The sequence below is a fragment of the Phalaenopsis equestris genome, unplaced genomic scaffold (assembly GCF_001263595.1).
Source record: "Phalaenopsis equestris unplaced genomic scaffold, ASM126359v1 Scaffold000540, whole genome shotgun sequence".
Lineage (NCBI taxonomy): Eukaryota > Viridiplantae > Streptophyta > Magnoliopsida > Asparagales > Orchidaceae > Phalaenopsis > Phalaenopsis equestris.
This window is the reverse complement of record NW_018164980.1, coordinates 1,926,600-1,946,746: the sequence shown is the minus strand read 5'-3', so window position 1 is coordinate 1,946,746 and position 20,147 is coordinate 1,926,600. Positions and strand designations below refer to the sequence as shown.

At 33.6% G+C, this 20,147-nt stretch overlaps 1 protein-coding gene across 4 annotated transcripts in view; it reads left to right on the top strand.

Annotated features, from left to right (window-relative positions):
- Positions 1-328: 328 nt before the first annotated feature.
- The window catches only part of LOC110028983, a 22,101-nt gene continuing 2,282 nt past the window's right edge, over positions 329-20,147 (top strand). Inside the window, exons 1-6 of one of the 4 annotated variants that reach the window (XM_020731079.1) lie at positions 329-507; positions 11,264-11,505; positions 11,587-11,845; positions 16,778-16,957; positions 17,256-17,411; positions 17,603-17,966. In XM_020731079.1, coding sequence (XP_020586738.1) covers positions 11,318-11,505; positions 11,587-11,845; positions 16,778-16,957; positions 17,256-17,411; positions 17,603-17,779 — 960 coding nt within the window. In that variant the 5' untranslated portion in view covers positions 329-507; positions 11,264-11,317 and the 3' untranslated portion in view covers positions 17,780-17,966. Of the gene's footprint in view, positions 508-10,539; positions 10,682-10,891; positions 11,124-11,263; positions 11,506-11,586; positions 11,846-16,777; positions 16,958-17,255; positions 17,412-17,602; positions 17,967-20,147 lie in introns of those variants that run through there. The other 3 variants (XM_020731078.1, XM_020731077.1, XM_020731076.1) reach the window with 3 other exon arrangements.

The following is a 20,147-nucleotide window of genomic DNA, read 5'->3' as shown; positions in this document are numbered from 1 at the left end:
TTCTTGTAGCCGACCCCACATAGTGGGATTAAAGCTTTGTTGTTTTTTGTTTGTTGTTGTTGTTATTAATTTGCGACAGCATGCCATAAATCTTTCATAGAATTGGATTTAATTGTTTTAATTTTGTTGAAGGCATTACTGACTTACTATAACTAATAGCTTTTTGTCTCCTGGATTTTGTATATTAGGTGTATTATTTTCTACATTGCAACATAATAAATTTCACCATTTTTGAAATTTCTTGCTCTGATGCTCTGGAACTGCTTCCTCTACTTAAAACCTTCCTTTAATGATGCTTTGTTCTCAGAACTTCTTTTATGGTTGCAGGCTAAGAAGCCTCGGCTGAATTTTAAAGACAAGTACCCTGAAACTTATAGAGATTCCCACCCAACAGCACCTGTAGCTGTTCCTTGGATCTCTGGTGTTATCAGTTCATGACCTGCAGGACCACATTGACTAGCTAAACCTGCCTCTCTCTGCTGCATATCATTACATTGCCCTCGCCCTGTAAGTTTTTTAGTTTTTATTTTTATTTATTTTTATTTTTTTTGTAACTTAAGATGTAAATTTTATCTGAATTATAATCAATGCATGGATGTTATATAATAACATTTTTTAGGGTGTTAAGTCTTTTCAGCAGAAAATTTTGGGCATTGTGGTAATCTCTTACACATTGGCTGTATATTTATTTCATTTTGTTTTTTAACTTTTAATGATTATGAAAATGTAACTGGTTTTCATTTGCCTCTTTTTGTTTCCTCCAGTAGTATAGAACTAAGCTCGGTTCAATTTTATCCACTTAACATTATAGTTTGTTGCAACATTGGTCACAAAAAATAATCTCTGTTCAAGTTCTAAGTTTGATTTACAAAATTTAAATTGCAGAGATTATAAGTAACATTTATGCCTAATTGTACACCAGTTTTGAGCATATTTAAACATTTAATAAAAATCTTCAATTCATTTGATTACTTGTTTATTTTTTTTTACGTATGGAGAATTGACATTGTTGGGAGTTGGAACTCACATCTTAGGCTACTGGAATTAACCCGAGAAGACTGCTATGAACCGAAACCGAAAACAGCAAACTAAAAACAAAGAACATGCAAGAGAGAGATGGGGGAAATTAAGTAAGGGCTGATTTTACTAACACCATTGAAAGCAAACAAGATACTATGTTGATTTATTGTTCGAGAGGTAGATTGTCTCACCACAAACTCTTGACGCAGCTAGGAATCCAAGATTAAAGAGAAACTGCAGCCAAACAAATACCTCCAACCAAACCCTAGCCCATTCGCTCTAATAACTACTCCGCAAGATCCCTTTCAAACTTACCCCCACAAACCCCCCCTTTGATTCCCGTCCTTTCGTATGTTATTAGAAGTGGTGTGTGCCCCACCCGGTAGCTGGAATCGCCCTCAGCCCTTCCTGAGAATCCCGCCTGCATGATCTAGACCGATCCTCCTTGGACCGGCTCGTCCGCCTGGCTAGCCCTCTCGTCAGCTGAATTAGTCACGGGTATCAAAGACCCAAGAGAAATGCATCCGAAAAAGCTACAGTACTCCCTGAAATTCTCCCTGCGGCCCAATTTTCAGGATCCATTTTTAATAAACGATGATCAGGCTAGGCGTGTAAAAATTAGTAAACTTATTTTTGAGATCGAATTCTTGAATTCAGAATAATCACACAGATCTGGATGGTTAAACTTTGTGACAAATCAGTTCATAGAGTCAAATTTAGAGAGATTTGGTGAGAAAATAAATCTCCACATATTAACATATAAGCAGAGCTTTCATGAAAGCAACACTAAATCTATCACATTAACATAAAAAAGGACTGCATAACTTTTAGTTGTTGATAATGATTCTTAAACTTAATTAAGCTTCATAATCTTTTTTTAACTAAGTAGATTAGAAGTTACAATGACATATGATGATGGACAACCCATGAATCATGACTACAATCTGTTATCTATTTCCTGGTTTAGTCTTGTTTTTCTTAGGTTAGTCATTAGTCATCTTATCCTTTGGCAGCCTGTCTATTTTCTAGGATAAATTTCTATCCTCTATGTTAGCCCTTCCTCTTAAGATGGTTATCACTCTCCTCAGGTTTGACTTTCAACTTAGGATTAGAGTTCTCTTATATAGGATAAACTATTATTTTGGCTACAGAAAGTGCCTAAATGGCCTCCTAATAATAACTTTACAGGGGCTAATTTAGTCCCAAAGTTTGTAGAAGTATCAATATAGTCCCCAGACTCTTTTAATATTTGCTCAAATAGTCTACAATGAGGACTATTTTGGCCCATATTAAAACAATTCGGGGGCTAATTTAGTATTTTTATAAACCGTGGGACTAAAATAACCCAATGTAAATAGTCAGGGGACTATTTTGGCACTTTATCATTCAGGATAGTTTCCATTCCTTGGATTGTTATCCTTTTGGGTCTTCTATCACTATTTTGCTATTTTATGCAATCTTATGAGTTGTGAACTTTTATTTCTTTGTATGCTTCTTGTGATGTAGTTATTTTGTTGAGCCAAATGCTTTCCATGATCCAGAATGCAAGTCCCATTATTTTTTTAAATTACATCCTTGACTTTCATTTCCTTGATTGTCTTTATGCAAAGATTATATTTTTTAAAATTAGTTTTTTGTTCTTCTTGTCAAAAAAAAAAAAAAAAAAAGACCTCTCATGTGTAGGCCTTGGATTAGTATGACCACTGTCTTATTTATTATTCTCCCATTTTTAAGGAGAAAATATTACGTGCAGAATCTGGATGTATTCGGACTTCATGTACAACTACACATTGTACAGATTGTTATACAACATTCATAACCTCATTGTACACGAAGTCCTGATGGATCCGGATTCAACACATAATATTTTTATTCCTTTTTTAAGTGCTCTCTCATATTCTTTACCGCCTCATGAAACTTCACTCTTGAGACTTAGCATGGCATGGCTTTCTAACCCCTAACCTATTTAAGATTGCCCACCAAACTTTGATTCACTGCTAACTCATCCCTTCATTTTGAGTCATTGTTACCTTATTTGAAGAGATCAATTCCTTTGTTGAGAAATTTAGGGTGAAAAAATATAAGAATCGACACAAATCCAGAAGAACGCACAGAGATTTACGAGGTTCGACAAAGATGCCTACATCCTCGGGATCAGAGCAACGACTTTCTTTTCAATATTCAGAAAAGAATGCATAATACAATATTTCGAATCTTAGAGACCCAGAGACTCCCATAGGGTTACAAACAAGACATATATATAGCTCTAAAATATAATATGTAATTACTTAAATTACCCCATGTATCAAACCGCGGGGTGTTGCCCCTGCTCCCCCAACCCACATAATGAAACTCCCCCGATTGGACAAATCCTTTCGCTCCACTCCACTCGTGGGCTCAGCTCCGCTCCAACATTTGTCCCATTTATGATATATGAGTCATACCTAACAAATCTCCACATTGGCAAATATCCACCCTCTCAGGAGAAATACATATACGCAACAAATCTCCACCTTAGCGAATATCCACCCCCCTTAAGAGAAATACAGGTGCCTAAAAAATCTCCACCTTGACAAATATCCAGCCCCATAGGAGAAAATACATCATGGAGTTCCTTATGCACCAATGTGGGTTGGGCCACCACGCTTCCGCTGCGCCCTCACTCCACCCAACCCACTAAATTTCAAGAGACACTCTTCTTCAATTCCAAGAGACTTCTCTTCATTCAAAGAGACTCTAAATTCTGGTATTATGTGTCATACCTAACAAATCTCCACTTTGGCGAATACCCAACTCTTTTAGAAGAAATGCATATACCCAACAAATCTCCACCTTGGCGAATTTTCAGACCCTTAAGAGAAATATATCATGGAGTTTCTTATGCACCAATGTGGGTTCGGTCCTTTTAAATAATCTCTTAATTAAGATTTCTTAATTAAGTTTCCCATAAAAAGGAATTTCCTTTAATTAAGTTATTAAGAAAAAAATAATTTCTCTTAATTAAGTTTCCAAGAAAAAGGAATTTTTCTTAATTAAGTTTCTAAGAAAAATGATTTTTCCCTTAATTAAATTTTTCTTAATTAAACTTTCCCAGAAATCCTTTGTCTTAACTTCCGAGAATAGCTCCCCTTTTCTTCCAGAAAAGCTTCGCATCCGCTTTCCAGAAAAGTTCCTTCCAGAAAAGCTTCACCTCCGCTTTCCTTCCAGAAAAGCTTCGCCTTCCAGAAAAGCTTCTGCAATTCTGGAACCTGCGCCTGCAATTCCGCGTCCTAGAACCTGGAATATCACAAAAGGGCGAATATCGATTTCCTTCCAATCGGGCAGCCTCCAACTTTCTTTTTTCGAGTGTAGCAACAGATATCCCCTTTTCCCCGTCTTGGAATATTTCCGAAATATCTCGCCATTGAATTTCCTTTCCCGCGAACTTTTCTTTTTGCGTCCCCCCTTCCAATTCTGCTCCTCCGTTGTTCGCCTGCTCTGGTCGCGAACTTGTCGCTTGAATGGTCGTTTTTCACTGCGTCGCGCGAATCCTTCATCCTCGCGACTCTCCTGCTCACCGGGTCTGTCACGATCCTCCTATGGAAAATGTCGTGAATCTCCTTCGCAAACGCCTCTCCTCTGCTTCGCCAAACTGCACAGGCAAACCGTCGCGTGAATCTTCTGCTCGTAGACCCCTCGACACTGCAGAAGCTGCAAATCGCCGAAGAGTGATTCCTCTGAAGCCCAGGCCGCCGAATTCCTCTGCCAAAATCTTCTTTTTTCCTACGCCGCCAAAATTTTTCTTCCCTGTCATAGAACCTCGCTCTGATACCACTTGTTGAGAAATTTAGGACGAAGAAATATAATAATCGACACAAATCCAGAAGAACTCATAGAAATTTACGAGGTTCGACAAAGATGTTTACATCATCGGGAGCAGAGCGACGATTTTCTTTTCAATATTCAGAAAAGAGTACAGAATACAAGATTCAAAATCTCAGACCCAGTGACTCTCCTAGGGTTACAAACATGACATAGATATAACCCTATAATACAATATGTAATTACTTGAATTACACATGTACCAAACCGCGGGGTGTTGCCCCCCACCCCCGACCCACATAATGAAACTCCCTCGATTGGATAGATCCTTCCGCTCCAGTCCGCTCGTGAGCTCAGCTCCGCTTCGCTTAAGCATCTATCCCATTTATGGTATATGAGTCATACCTAACAAATAGGTGAGTCTCTGAGACCATGAGATCCTATATTTTTTATCATGTACTCTTTTCTGAATATTGAAAAGGAAATCACCGCTTTGCTCTGATGATATAGACATCTTTATCGAACCTCCTTAAATCTCTGCGTGTTCTTCTGAATTTGTGTCGATTGCTGTTTTTCTTTGCCCTAATTTCTCAACAACCTTTAAAAAAACACAAGGGGAATACATAATCAGGAGTCCTTTTAGGTATCACTTAAAATGTAATTACTTTTAAGAATAATATATTTTTGGGAAACTATGACTCTCATAAATTCAAATTTAAATGTGGGAAGTTTAAACACTAATTTTTTTTTGCTTCTTAAAGATATGACCTTTGACTTAATCTATATATATACATAGAGAGAGAGAGAGAAGGCGGAGGTGGGAGGAGAAGGAGGGAGAGAGAGAGAGAGAGAGAGAGAGAGAGTGGATTAGTATTTAGATCTAAAATTCATTTTTTGTATTTATACCACCCAAATCTTTCATGTCACATAAAAAGTACCACCATTTTAACTTTTAAAAAGTTAATGCACGTTTTCATGTATAGATAAGGTGGCGTTTATGCACAAATTGAAGGGCCGGCGTTGGATATGGAAATACATAATTGAGTGTTATGCATGTAAATCTTTGAAAAAAAAAGATTAATTTCTCTAATGATTATGTTGAACTAGCCTTTATTTGACATAGTATGTTAACAATTATGTTGTGGGTAAGTGTGCTTATCAGCTCAATATCATTAGGCTAAATTAATTTTACTACATATTTTTATTACTTATAATACCTTTTCATATTTTAAAAATACTATAGTTAATTTACCAATATAATCAAAATGATTTTTCAATTAAAATAATTTTGTTGTATTTTTGATAGTTCTTGATATATTTTTATGGTAAGCATAAACTAGATCATGGAAGCTATTTTTTTAGGCTCTTCATTTTTTTCTTTTTTAATTATATTGATTAATATCATTTTTGAACTTTCTCGAGGCAACAATGCTCTCTAAATGTGTGGTGGAATATATCAACATATCTATTGTTTATGTAATACTTGTTTAAAATACATAATACTTAGGAAATTATTAAATGATATCACATATATACTTATTATGATCAATTTGTTGATGAGTCACACAAGACTTATCTGGCTCATAGGGTCTACACGGTCTCTATAATTCTATTCAATTTGAATATTTTTGATTGTATATTATTCAACACTTTTAGAGCTCGTTGATTTGAAATTTCACAATAATTTAGATTTGTTCGATGTTTTTGTATATTAGTCTCATTATCATTGATATCTTTAGTTTTGTGGGCAATTCTCATGATCATATATATATGATCATGATGAAAATTAAAATCTATCCACTCCTACATGTGGCTTTTTGTGATGAATATTTACTCCATAAAACTTGTTTTCCCTTAAGAATAAGGTGTTTTTATATTCAAATATGAGTGTTTTTAACTATGATTTCATACACCCTTTGCTCTAAAGCCTATCAACATCGTTTGTGTTTCCCTAGTGAATGTTAATCACATCTCTCATTCATATGACTATCTCTATATTGAAAAAGTTTATCCCTATTTTAGAGTTTTGTTAATCTACGTGCCCTTATTTTGAGGTTGCATGTTCCATGGTTAACCCTCAATGATTCACTGGTTCCGACTAATCACTTATCATCTCTTTGCCCCTTAACATTTACTATAAGCATATCATTTTAAATATTGAACATATCGCCATATATTTTCTAATAAATGCTCTAAAAATATGCTCAAAGATCATTTTTTGGGCATCATAAGCAAATTTTCACTAACCATATGAACTTGCTATTTTGGATACCTAAACCCCACTAATTAAGCCAAGTCTTACTTGAAAAAATAAAAATATCTAAAAGACAAACTACTTAACAACTTGAAATTAGGACATGGGGCATCTTTCCAAATATACACCACCTTTTTTATTTTTGCAAAATCTTGATGTGTAATTTTCATCTAATTTATAACTTTGATTTCATTCTCTATCATCAAACGTTTTCTAGCATATAATAATTTGAATTAAAAAAAAGGTTTACATGCATATCATTCAATTCCTTTGTCTTGGCATATCTAACACCTAAAATTTAATATTTACATTCATGCTAATTTACCAATGCATAAAAAGACGTATTTCACATCGTAGAAGTTAAAAATGTGGTATTTTTTATGCGATAGTAAAGATATGGGCGGTATAAATGTAAAAAAAAGTATAGTTTAGGCATAGTTTTAGATTTGTAATGCATAGGAAATGAGTTATGTATGTAAAAAAACAAAAAATATAAACTATTACATACTTAACTCCTTAAATCATATAAACTTTTATTATATACTCATTTATATATTGGATAAGTCCTCTCCTCAGTGCTTGTAGCCATCATGTGCAGCATTGGAATGGCTTTCAAATAAGAAAAAAAAAGGAAGTTTTTGTTTCCCATACATTGGATCAAAGAACTATCATGGCAACTACATTTAATTTATTGGTTATTTCAATCTAGTTTTCTTCTTTCAAGATGGCAAATAAATGTTAACTGAAAGGGAAATTTACATGCATACCACATAGTTCTTATGTATTTACATGCCTAACCCTAATTTTTTATATTTACATTTTGTAGCACTTTGGTGCCATAACCACTATGCATGAAACTGTGTATTTCTTTTTTTAAAAGTAGGTGATATTAAAGATTTGACTGTGCATGTAAATTTATATATGAGTGTTGGATATGTACATACGTAAGAATTGAGCTGTATGTATGTAAACGTTTTTTAAGTGAAATTTTGCTTGCCACCAAAGCTGTATTTGGGTTGATTGAGTAATTGAAATATGAGTGTCATTCGCTGTCGTTGGGTTCGCTTTTATGTTTGACATCAGCGGTGATTTTGAGTTAAAAAGAAAGAAAAGAAAATCCGATTTGCATCTATGAAATATAAATATAGATTTGAATCTTTTCGGTGGCTCAGCTTAAGAAATCTGTCGAGAGAAGGCATATTTTGGCGAGGCACTTTAGTGCCCGAATCATTGTCTATCTATCGATCCTGATTCGTCACAATCAAGATATTGGGAAACTTGTTACCTTTTTTCCAAGCAAGGGTACCCTTCGGCCTTTGGGTACTGCCTTTCCTCTCAAAGGTTTTGCTCCATTCCTCGAGCTAATGCCTCTCTATGGGCATCCATCATCTCATCTTTCAACTCTTTGATTTGTTGCTGCACAAACTCCCAATTGCAATCTATACTATCGTTATCTCTGTTGGGGTTTTCTTCTCCGTTCGGTACTGCACTTCTTATTCGTGGCATAATCCACACTCACCACATTTTAGGATGTTGAATCTTGATTTATCCGTGAATCACTCATAGAAATAGAGCATAAGATAGGAGAGAGAGAGAAAAAAAGAGATTAAGAGGGAAATACAGAGTAATGAATAGTAATTTGAATTGTTGATTAGTCATTTCTTATGAAATGATCCCTCTACTTAAAAATGAGAGGGTATAACACATGAAATTACATGTTTGCCCGTACTTTAATCAGGGTGTTACATGATATTTTAATTTTTTTTTTCATATTTAGGCCTATGGTTCGACTTCCCTGTGACCAGATCAACTAAAACGAATGGGTCTTTATTTGGCAAGATCTATTCATCTGATTGTGCCGAATCGAGGTTGTTGATCGGTTTTTGAAGGCCTTCTGGTCTGCAAGACTCGGCTGATTCGCTTGGCTTGGTCGTCGGCTGCTCTAGTTTGGTTGTCGACCTATTGATCTCTGAGTATGGAGCTTCTATTGACAAAATGAGACTAGACTATGAGGAGAGGATAAATCACCATAATTCGATAGATAACTTATTCCCTGATGAGGGAGTCCTTTGAGATGCTTTGGAGATTACATTATGATCAGTTCTTGGCTCTCGACGAGGGATCTCAAGTGCGTCCATGAGAAGCCTGGTGATGATGTCTTCTTTCTTTGAGTTGAGTTGTTATGAGAGGCAGGTCGATGTCTTTGTTCGGTTTGATTGACCTTAGTCCTTGGTTTTGGTGGCATGCACCTGATCAACTTTTATCCCCATTTCAGGTGGGTTGCATCTAGTCAAGTGTCCTTTAGTCTCTCGCTCGTGGGCCTTTTGGTCTTCCTCTAGTGGGCCCTTCTCAGCTTTAATTCTTTTTTTTTATGTGTCGAATCTCCTCAAGATTTGTGCAGGCGATCTCTGACCTTGATGATGATAAGTTTAGTGCATCAAATATATTCCACTCGATATCGACATTTTCCATTATCTTGAAATTTTGATATAAAGGCCATGTCTCATAAATGAATATCAATCACAATATATAACTCTTCTTGCTTAGTGTCTTACAACAGTCATTGATCATTAAATTTTAAAGATCAAGTTAAAAACATAATTCAATAGATCTTGGAGCTTATAAATATAAAAAAAATGAAATTTAGATGTTTAATATGTAAATACGTAGGAATTAGGTGATATTTAAGTAAATGCTCCTTTTCTGTTATATTCAAAATATTATCATTATAATTCTGATAGGCTAAATTTATGCGACCACTTTGAAGAAGGCATTCACGGTCAAAGAAAAATGTTGACATTGCAAACGTAGAAAAAGACTGCGTTGACTTATTAATATTAATTATTTCATTTATTAAAAAATAAAATGAATTTTAATTAAAAAAAACACATTTATTTATATTATTTTAATTTGGCAATTATTTTTTATACTTTTAAAAAGTATTTGCTCATAAAATTAGAGTCCAATTTTTAAAGAAGCTCTGCATCATACATACAATATTTTCATGTTTCTTATAATTTTTAAATTTTCTGGCCTAAAATTACATTTAATAATTTTATATAAAATATTCTAAAAATGTATTAATAATTCTAAAATTTTAAAATTAATTTTAAGTTAACTTAAATCAGTTCTAAGTGAAGTAAGTTTAACTTAAAGATGATTATAATTAATTGAAGGTAGAAATTAAATTGATTTTTTTAATTCAAATTAACCTAAACCCACTTAAACTCCATGTGACATGAGTCTTAATTACATCTTATATAATATTTCAAAATACATCTACTATTATATAAAATATTATTAATTATAATTTTTTTAAAATGAAATCTTTTTTAATATAATTGTGATATTAAATTATTTTATTTATAAAAATCAAATATTACAGCTGTAATGAAAATTATTTTAGTCATACTTTTCTATATATTTATCACATGAATGGCCGAAGATGGCGAGAGTTTAAAAGGTAGGGTTTTGATTCTTAAGGTCTCTTTTATTACAAAGCTCTCTCTTTTGATCTCTTCTCTTCTCCAGAAAGTTAAAAAGGTAGCGAAAGGAAGGAAGAAAAAAAAGCCAAAAATGGCGGAATACTACTGTTTCTTCAATAAGGTCCAGTAAACTATATTGGCATTTTTCTTACCACCATCTACCTCTTTCTTTTGAGTTTATATACTTGTACTGTTCCAGACTTTTAGTTATTGACAAAGTTGGGATCTTTCTTTTGTTTGCTTTCGTGAAGTGGACATGGTTATCGTTCTTGTTTTCCATTTTTTGCCTATTTTTATGGCTGAACTTCAGACTTTTTATTTTAAATGTAGAAATGCTCCGCTTTTTTCATTTCTAGCATAAAAAAAGATCCAATTTTGCATCTGTTCTGTGTTAAAAGTTCTGTAATTTTTTTTTTCAAAATCCCATTTTTGAGATCATTCGGGAGTTGGGACAACGCATTTTCTGTCCGAAGAATCCCTAACCCTTTACTTCTTCTTTGTGCTTCTTCCGCATCTGTTGTGTCTCAATGTGGCTCACATTACATCGAACTCTAACTTCTACTGTACTGTTCTTTGATAATATTTTTTATTGAATTAAGTTTGGGGGCGTGCTTTTTTGTCTTTTTTAGTATTTCTGTTTTCTCTGTTGGAAACAAGGTATCGACTTTCTTAGTTTTCCTTTCCTCATCTATCTCTGTTGCAGGATACCAATAGCCTCATTATAAAAGCTCCCAAGAAATCACCAGCAGTGTTAAGGATGGTGGTCTTAGCTGCTGTAATACTCTGTAGCATTTACATATGCTTTGTGTGTTTGAAGCAAACCCGAGAACACAGTGTGCCTCATACAGAAAAAATTAAACTAACAGAAAAAACTTGTCATTATCCCACATTTTCCGAATCACAGCTTCGTTATGTCAACTACCCCAGACCCACAATTTATAGCAGGTATTGAATTATACTTTTTTCCACTGGTTTTGATATAGATTTTCGTAGAATTTTGGGTGCTGATCTATTTGTTGATTTCAGGGAAGAATGCTCGTGCACACCGGTTCGCCTCTTCGCAATTGTGTCAATGCAGAGGTCAGGAAGCGGATGGTTTGAGACTTTGCTCAATAGCCATGAACATGTTAGTTCTCATGGAGAGATTTTTTTTAAAAACGAGATGAGAAAAAATATGACTATGATTACGAAGATATTGGACAAAGTATACAATCTTGATTGGAATAGCAGTGCTTCTAAAAGGCATTGCACAGCTGCTGTTGGTTTTAAGTGGATGCTAAATCAGGTATTTTGTGTAATTTTATTTTTACAATTTTGCTTTTGACGCAATTTGTACATGATACTAGTTAGGTTTGTTTCTTACATTATGCTTTTAAATAAAATTGCCTCTTTTTCTTGGCTTACTTCGGTTACTTTGATGATTAAAGGGATGCTTGAGAGAGAGAAAACAATGAAAGCACACAATTTATGATCTATTTGATTCCCATTTTTGTCAATTTTTAGGAGCATTGCCTTGATTTTGAACTTTTTATGGAAGATGGAGCTTCAAATGGAAACATTAACTTCAATTTTTTCAGTGGTTAATGCAAGGTGATTTATGGTTAGGATTTTCTAATGCAATCAATTTGATGTGAAATATGCATTTATGTAAAGGAAAATTGTATATTCATATGTTGCAAGTTTTTAGTTAATCCAACAAATTTCTTTTAATGAAAATACATGATACTAGAATTTAAGAACAATTGATAATGAAGCGATCCAATAATATTAGAGAATTTTAGCAAAAAATTGGAAACAAATAAAATCAGTTTGGACATCAAATTAATTTTGAAAAAAAGAATTTTGATGTCACTTTTGGATCAAAATCAGTAAATAAGCCAATAATAATTTATATATATGAAATAGATCTAAATTTATCCAATAAAAAAGAATCAGTCCATACATTAGTATAAGGAGATACCTTCTAAGAAAATGATAATTGAATTTGTATTGCCCTCAATGAAAACTTACAATCAACTCGCACTCAAATGATTTAACATTAGAAAGATATGATATTCAAACTAAAAATTTCTAATTGCATGACTTAGATCACTATTTTGATTCCTCATATTCCCATCTAATAAATAAGATTGGGAAAGTTTTAGTTTATGAATTTGAATTAATTCTCAAGAGATTAAAAAATTCACATTTTTATTATTGTTTGCCTACAAGCTGAAAGTCCCCCATGCACAAATTATATGCTTGACAACTTCTAATTGCTTTGCATCACAAGAAAACAATTTGCAGGAGGAACCGGAAGTCACCAAACCAATGCAGCCTATGTTTATTTTTTTATTTTTAAATAGAATGAATAATTTCAAAAACCTCAAGTGAATACTTTCATAAATCCAATTATAGGATCAAAGCCATCCGTTCAGGGTGCTACAACAATCAGTCTGGCTTGAAAATAAAAAATGACTTTGATGAATTGGTTATTAGTTTAAATTGATTCAAAATTGAAATCATGTGAAATCACATGAACTAGCTTAGGTTAGGAAATAAAACAAAAAGCACATTAAAACCAATGAAAAAAAACTATATAAATTATAAATAATTTAATGCTTCATGAAATGCTTCTTACAAAGTTAAATGTGAAGATTCCATTCTTAGTTTTAATGTTTGTGAGATTCCAAACCTGCAACTTTTGTACTTTATGTCAATGTGAACCCTAGCCCGTTTGTGTAAATTTTACTTAAAAAAAAAGAATTTCTTACAACCCGGGGTTGGCCCTTGTTAGCCCATCCAATTGGTTTGGGTTCAAAGCTTGTGTGCTGAATGAGGGGTATCGTGTAAGAGCAATACTTTATGAGCACTAGACATTCTTAGCCCATTTGTGCAATATCATCCTATGCAATAGGTGCTGGTTTTCGTTCGCTAAGTTTTTGTAAAATGAAAGGGTAATTCCTGATACTAATTAGGACAATATTTTTCTAGCATGCATTGTTGTTTGATGATCCTCAATCTTAATTCAAATATGTTTAGAAATAACTTACTCTTGTTGTTTGTTTTCCTTAACGCTTGGATAAAATCTGATTTATTCTATTTTAATGATTAGCATTGCTTGAGATTCCTGGTGATTCAGATATTGCCACCAATAAATATAATTATGCTTCACGATATTTTTTTGAAACTATTGAAACTATGCTTTTCATGAAGTACTTGTATCCATCTTTATAACAAAGGATCAGTTTTTCTTGCTTGGTTCTGCTCTGTTAACTAGAGATGCATCTTTACTAATAATCTTTATAACAAAGCCTCTTTTGCTGAAATTTTCATCATATTAGGAATCAATCCTTTAACTCTAGACGCCTGATCTTGGTGGCCTACAAAATTCGGGGGAGGACCTTAAGTTGCTTTAAGAGATTTTTCTGTGAGGGCTTTTTTTTTTTTTTTTTTTTTAATTCTTACAAATGCGTGATATAGTCTGTCATTATGTAGACCTCATTCATAGTCTTGAGACCAAAATTACAGTCAAGGAAGTAGGTCAAACAATCTTCATATAAACACAAGAATGCTTAGGAAGGGGCTGCATAATTATCTGATGAAGAAACATGAGCAACCAACAAATTAAAGTTTCCCTCCATTCTCACCTTAACAACATCATGAGCCCAAATAAGAGTATAGTCTTCTTTGCACGTTTCCCATCAAAATTCTACTCTACATTTAGGATGAGGAGATTTTTAATTAGCTATAACCACTAAAGCCAAACTTTGGATGTTTGTGTCAATACAACCACTTTCATCGGAGGGTTGAGCATATCATTGAGTCATGCAAATAACTAAAGGAAGACATTGAGAAATTGATTTGACAAGAGTACCTTACTTGTTTTGACCATTACCATCAGGTAAGTTTTGATCATTGTACCGGAGTGCCGAGTAAGTCTCTTGCCTCTTGCTCCATAATATAGACAACTCTGGCCTCAAAATAGTCTAAATTAAGTGCTTGTTATTGGTGTCGCTGTTAGCAACACATGCTTCAATTCCCAGTGATTTCTGATTGTCAATTGTATTTCCATCGATATTCTACTCTATTTAATTTGGTCTAGTGTCAAAGACTCTAGCAGCTTATAGGGATTGCTGTATGAGTTAGACAATCATTTGATGAGAGTTGAAGGGACTACCACTTTATTGCACTAAAAATATTTCCTTGACGAGTGACTCGAACCAATTTGTGAAAGCCAAATTTGAGTCAAACTACAACTATATCTTTGGGAGGCCCCTCTAGTTAAATCTTTGACACTGTTGCTTTTGTCATTTATGTGAAGGTGAATTCTATGATCCTTATTGGGACCACTGTGGTGCGGGAAACAAACATGTGGCACAATTATTAAAGAAAAGCTTACCCATGTTCTTTGTGCTCTTAACATTAATAATTTTGACCTTAGAGAGTAGGAGAATTGCAAAGGGCGACTCACATTAAGGTTTTGGTTTCTATTGCATTGTTAAAGGAGCATAAAATTGGGTCCTTATCCATGATGAGGAAAGGTAGGAGTATAGAGACTTCATATGTAAAAATTTAGACTTGAGCCCAATGAAGAAGCCTGATATTATACTTGAGATAATCATGCACTCTCTTAAAATTGATCCAACAAGTCAGGCATATCATTCAAAAAGAAAAGAAAAAAAAAAAAAGGTTTCAGATTGCTTAGAAGCAATAAAATGAGACGTCAATAAACTTTTTAAGGTGAAGTTCATACATGAAGTACATCATTTTGCCTAGTTGGCAAATGTTGTCATGGTCAAGAAGGCCAATATGACTGACACAAGTGTGTTTATTACATAGATTTTATGAGGTCTATCAGAATGATTGTTATTCTCTCCTTGCATAAATTAGGCGGTCAATGCCACTTTCGAGAATCATATGCTTAGCTTTGTGGACCCTTATGTTACAATCATTCAAAATGAACCTTTTAGTCTGAGAAGTCAACCCCTTCCAAATTGATAAAGGATTATATTTTTATTGGATGATGCCCCTTGGACTTAGATATTGAAGCCATCCATTAGAGCTTTGTACACAACATTTCTAAGGGTCTCATAAGGCGCACCATGGAGGTTTATGGCCACGATATGCAAATATAAGGTTTTGAAATGCCATAATATATCTCCAGCCTTGATTAGTAGTTCCATTTCCTTCTACATTACATAATTTGATTCAATCCAACCAAATGCATCTTTGAAGTCACCTCAGGCAAAGTTCTTGAGTTGGTAATCCATCGAGGGATTGAATCCTACCAGTAAATGATAAAGCCATTTATGTATATTTTAACCTTATGGAGTATTATCTCAACTCTTGAATGGGTGAATAACAATTTTTTCTTGCTTTTTGGCTTTCTCGAGAGATAAGTATTTGTCATTCTTTATTTAGGCTTCATGTTTTTTCCATTCTTGATTTTTGATGTAGAATATCTAGCATCTTCTGTGTTGAGGGTTATTTGTCTATGTTTGGGATAATTGTGCAACTTTAAAACTTGATGCTAGGATGTTTTTGTTAGTTTTTGGGAGAGGAATCAATTTGTTAGGACTAGACTGTTAAAAGATTAAGATATAAATAACCTCATTTTTCATTATTTTTACTTAAACAGATAGAAACTAATTTATAATAGATTAAAATTTTGTTATTTGATGATCCGAGTTAACTCAATTTAAGTATATTATGGTGCTATTGCCCTTACAACTGTGCTTAAAAAATCCTTATTAGCGCTTTTCATATTGGGAAAACTTCGTCATTTTGATGATAGAAAGGTAGGAATATAAACACATTCTATGTAATTTTGGGTTCATGCTTCTCAGTACAGTGCAATATTTTAATAAAAGAGAGAATTTGGAGATTTCCATGTGTCAATGAGTTTTACATACATACCACTCATTCCTATGTATTTGCATATCTAACAATTAAACTTCAATTTTTATTTGCATGCATTGGTGGTATTTTTAATGTGATATGAAAAGATTTTGGTGGTCTTAATGTAAAAAAGTTAAGTTAAGGTGTTTGATATGTAAATACATAAGAATTGTGTGGTATGTACGTAAATGCCCCTAACTTCTAAAATGTTGAAGATGCAAATTACATTTTCTTTGTAATTTCATCTATAGGAGTTGATGTTTCTACCCCAACATGAAAGACTCTTATCCTCATACCCTTCGAATGATTTTATAAAGGTTTCTTCTTTCCATTGTAGGGACTGATGGATCATTATGAAGATATTGTCGACTACTTCAATCTCAGGGGCGTCTCCGCAATCCTTCTGCTTAGGAGAAATCATCTTCGACGGTTGGTCTCTTTGCTCGCAAACATTCATGATCAAAAGGCCAAACAATTGAACGGAACTCATCTTGCTCACGTGCATTCCAAAGACGAGGTATGGACTCTCTAATACATAATATTTTCATATTTAGGATCTGTTCGGGACAGGTACTGTTTCTAAAAATAGCTATAGAGTTATTGTTTAAAAAAAATGATTTTTCTAAAGCCGCTGTGGGTATTATAAGTTCTTTACGACCGCCACATTCTAATATATTTGGTTCTAAAAAAAACTGATTTTTATGATTGAATAATTTGAAAGCAATAGAGAAGTTTTCTGGAAAGCAAATTTGTGAATAAATTGCACTAAAGTGAGTTTTAATAAGCTCTTTCCTAACATTAAATGGTCAAAAAAGGCAGATATTCTTGCAAGATTCAGGCCCAAGATAGATATTCAACATTTAATGAGTACAATGCAAGACATGAACAAATGGTCTGCTGAAGCTTTGCAAAACTTCAAGAACTGCCGCCACATGGTTCTATATTATGAGGATCTTGTTCAGAATCGAACTGTAAGCAATACAAAACTTTTTAACGCCATTTTATGCATAATAGATTTTGATAATATATAGAGATTAATGTGCTGTACAAGTAAATATAAAAAATTAGTTTTTTGATATGTAATTATAAAAGAATTTTGTCTTATTTATGTAAATCCCCCTCATGTTTTTTAGCTTCTAATTATGGGTGTCGTCACCTACAGAAGATGAGAGATGTGCTGGAATTCCTGAATGTACCTCAGAGAAGATTAGTAAGCCGCCATGTGAAGATACACAGGAGTCCACTGAAAGAGCAGATTGAGAATTGGGATTCTGTGGTTGAGGTAATCAAAGGCAGTCAATATGAAAGTTTCCTTGCTGCTTCTGATTATCAGATATAACTTGATGACTGTAAATAGCTTCTATATTTTTTTTTATTTGTATTTCTGTAATGATATTTTTTTTGGAGCATTTACATACATACCCACCCAATTCTTTTATATTTACATATCTAACTCCAAACTCTACTTTTTACACTTCTATTGCCCAATTCTTTCATATCACATCAAACATACGATCATTTTTAACTTTTAAAAGAGGAATACACCTTTTCATGCATGGATGAGTTGGCATATATGTAAAATTGAAGTTAGATATGTAAATACACAGGAATTCAGTGATATGTATGTAAATCTTCCTATTTTATTCTTATAGTAATCTGCTTTTACATCAAAATCTAGTTTGAGTGGAGTTTCTGCTGCAGAAGGTTTTCTTTAGCTTTTGTCATTATGTTTTCAACACAATGATGAGTTTTTTTTCCTATTTGGAGATAGATGAAATTTAATGTTTAATCAATTAATGAAACTACAAAATTTTATGCTTTTCTAAAATGTAATTCCTAGGTTGTATAGTTTAGGTATCAGCTATATAGGATAGTTTTCATGGTGGGAGAATTATGTAGAACAGCACAATTCAAGAGGAACATTATGAACTCTTAAGAAAGTTGTGTTGGAATATTAAAGTAGTAAGAGTTCATTTTTTTTCTGCATAAAAATCTTGGACATGGATAAATTAGAAGTAGCTTATATGAGATTTTCTTACCTTGAAATTTTGGAACTAGAGAAAATCATGTAGTCCATTCGGACATAATGCTACTTGTGACTTGTGTTTTGTAAATGTGCATTTTCTTATACTCGTGAACCGAATTAGCACAATATAATAGGCATAAATTATTTTTGATGTTTTTGGTGGAGAAAATAGGAGTTTTGAGATGTTTAAGATGTCATGAGACAATGATGGGTGGTTTGTATTAGCTCCTCCTTTGAAGATGAGAAATATGTGATTCCGAAGGCAGGTGTTGGATGTTGGTAGCTGATGGCTTCAAATTTCTAGCCTCGGCTTATGTTGGTCCTTAGCAAGTGTTCGGGGATGATTGATTTGGATTGTTTGACGTCTGATGATAGCTCATCTGCTTGGCTGTTGTCTTTATTGGATGGGAGTATGATGACTAAAAAGACGAGCATTGAATGCCAATGCCTAAAATACGTTGGACATTAATATGTGCAAATTATGGTTCATTAGGAACCTTAGATAATGATTGGAGGTATGCTCGATTCTTCTCTTTATAGGAGGGGAGATGGGCGACCAAGAAGTAAGGCATAAGATGTCGGTGCTAGATGGATGCCAAACATTAGTAAGCGTTGAATAATGTTATAATGGGAATGTTGGCTGTTAGGCATTATATGAGGGGAAACTAATGATCAGGAAATTAGGAGTTAGAAATTAGAGGTCGATCGACTTCCGATGATGGTGATGGCCAGCACTGAATTTGGTCGACGATATACATTATTAGCATTGGTCAACAACTAATGTTTGAGAATGATAAAAGTAGACATCAACATTATTCGAAAGCATGTGTTAGCTTTGATCGATCGTCTGCATTGATGTTGATTGATGACAAAGGTCATTGATGTTTGCTAAGAAAGGTTAATGTTGGTTGGTGGTTGAGGTTTTATTCCAATGAGTAACTTTATTATTGGACAAATTTTAATAATAGAGTTTTTTAAAAATGATTATTAAATGATTATAAATTAAAGAAAAAATAAAATTGACAAAGTCGTCGTCCCACGCAATGCCATGTTGCTAAGTCAACATTCTAATGGTAGACTTTATTTGCGTCATTTAGGATGATGAGTTCATCGATTTTAAATGAAATAAGCACGGTAACTATTAATCAAAATTTAAATTGAACCTGTCGTCCCATGCATGCTATGATTCTACAAGACATCTCTTGCCCCATCCACTCATTAGATCACGTTCTCCTTTCCACAAAAGGAGAACACGAAAACGAAATACATAATTCAAACCTAGAAAACGCATTCATCATCTTTCTTCACATTCGTTACATAGGATGTCTCTTCCGAGTTGTATGATGAACCCACAAATAATACGAGATCAAATATCTTAAAAGGATTCAACATGTGCATGTATGGAAAAATTGAAATTTAAATATTAGAAATATAAATAGATAAGAATGGGGGCAATATGCATGTAAATCTTTCATTATAAAAAGAATGAGACCCGCCAAGCCATTCGCTTCCTCTACGCGCCTCTGCTTTTACCCGAAGCACGCAAAATGCCTTGCTCCATCACCGCTAATAGTGCTTCCGGAGCAGTGCGCTGCATGTTCTCCTCCCCATTATTTCAATATTTCTGAAAAAGTATAGCTACATATATATATATATATATATATATATATATATATATATA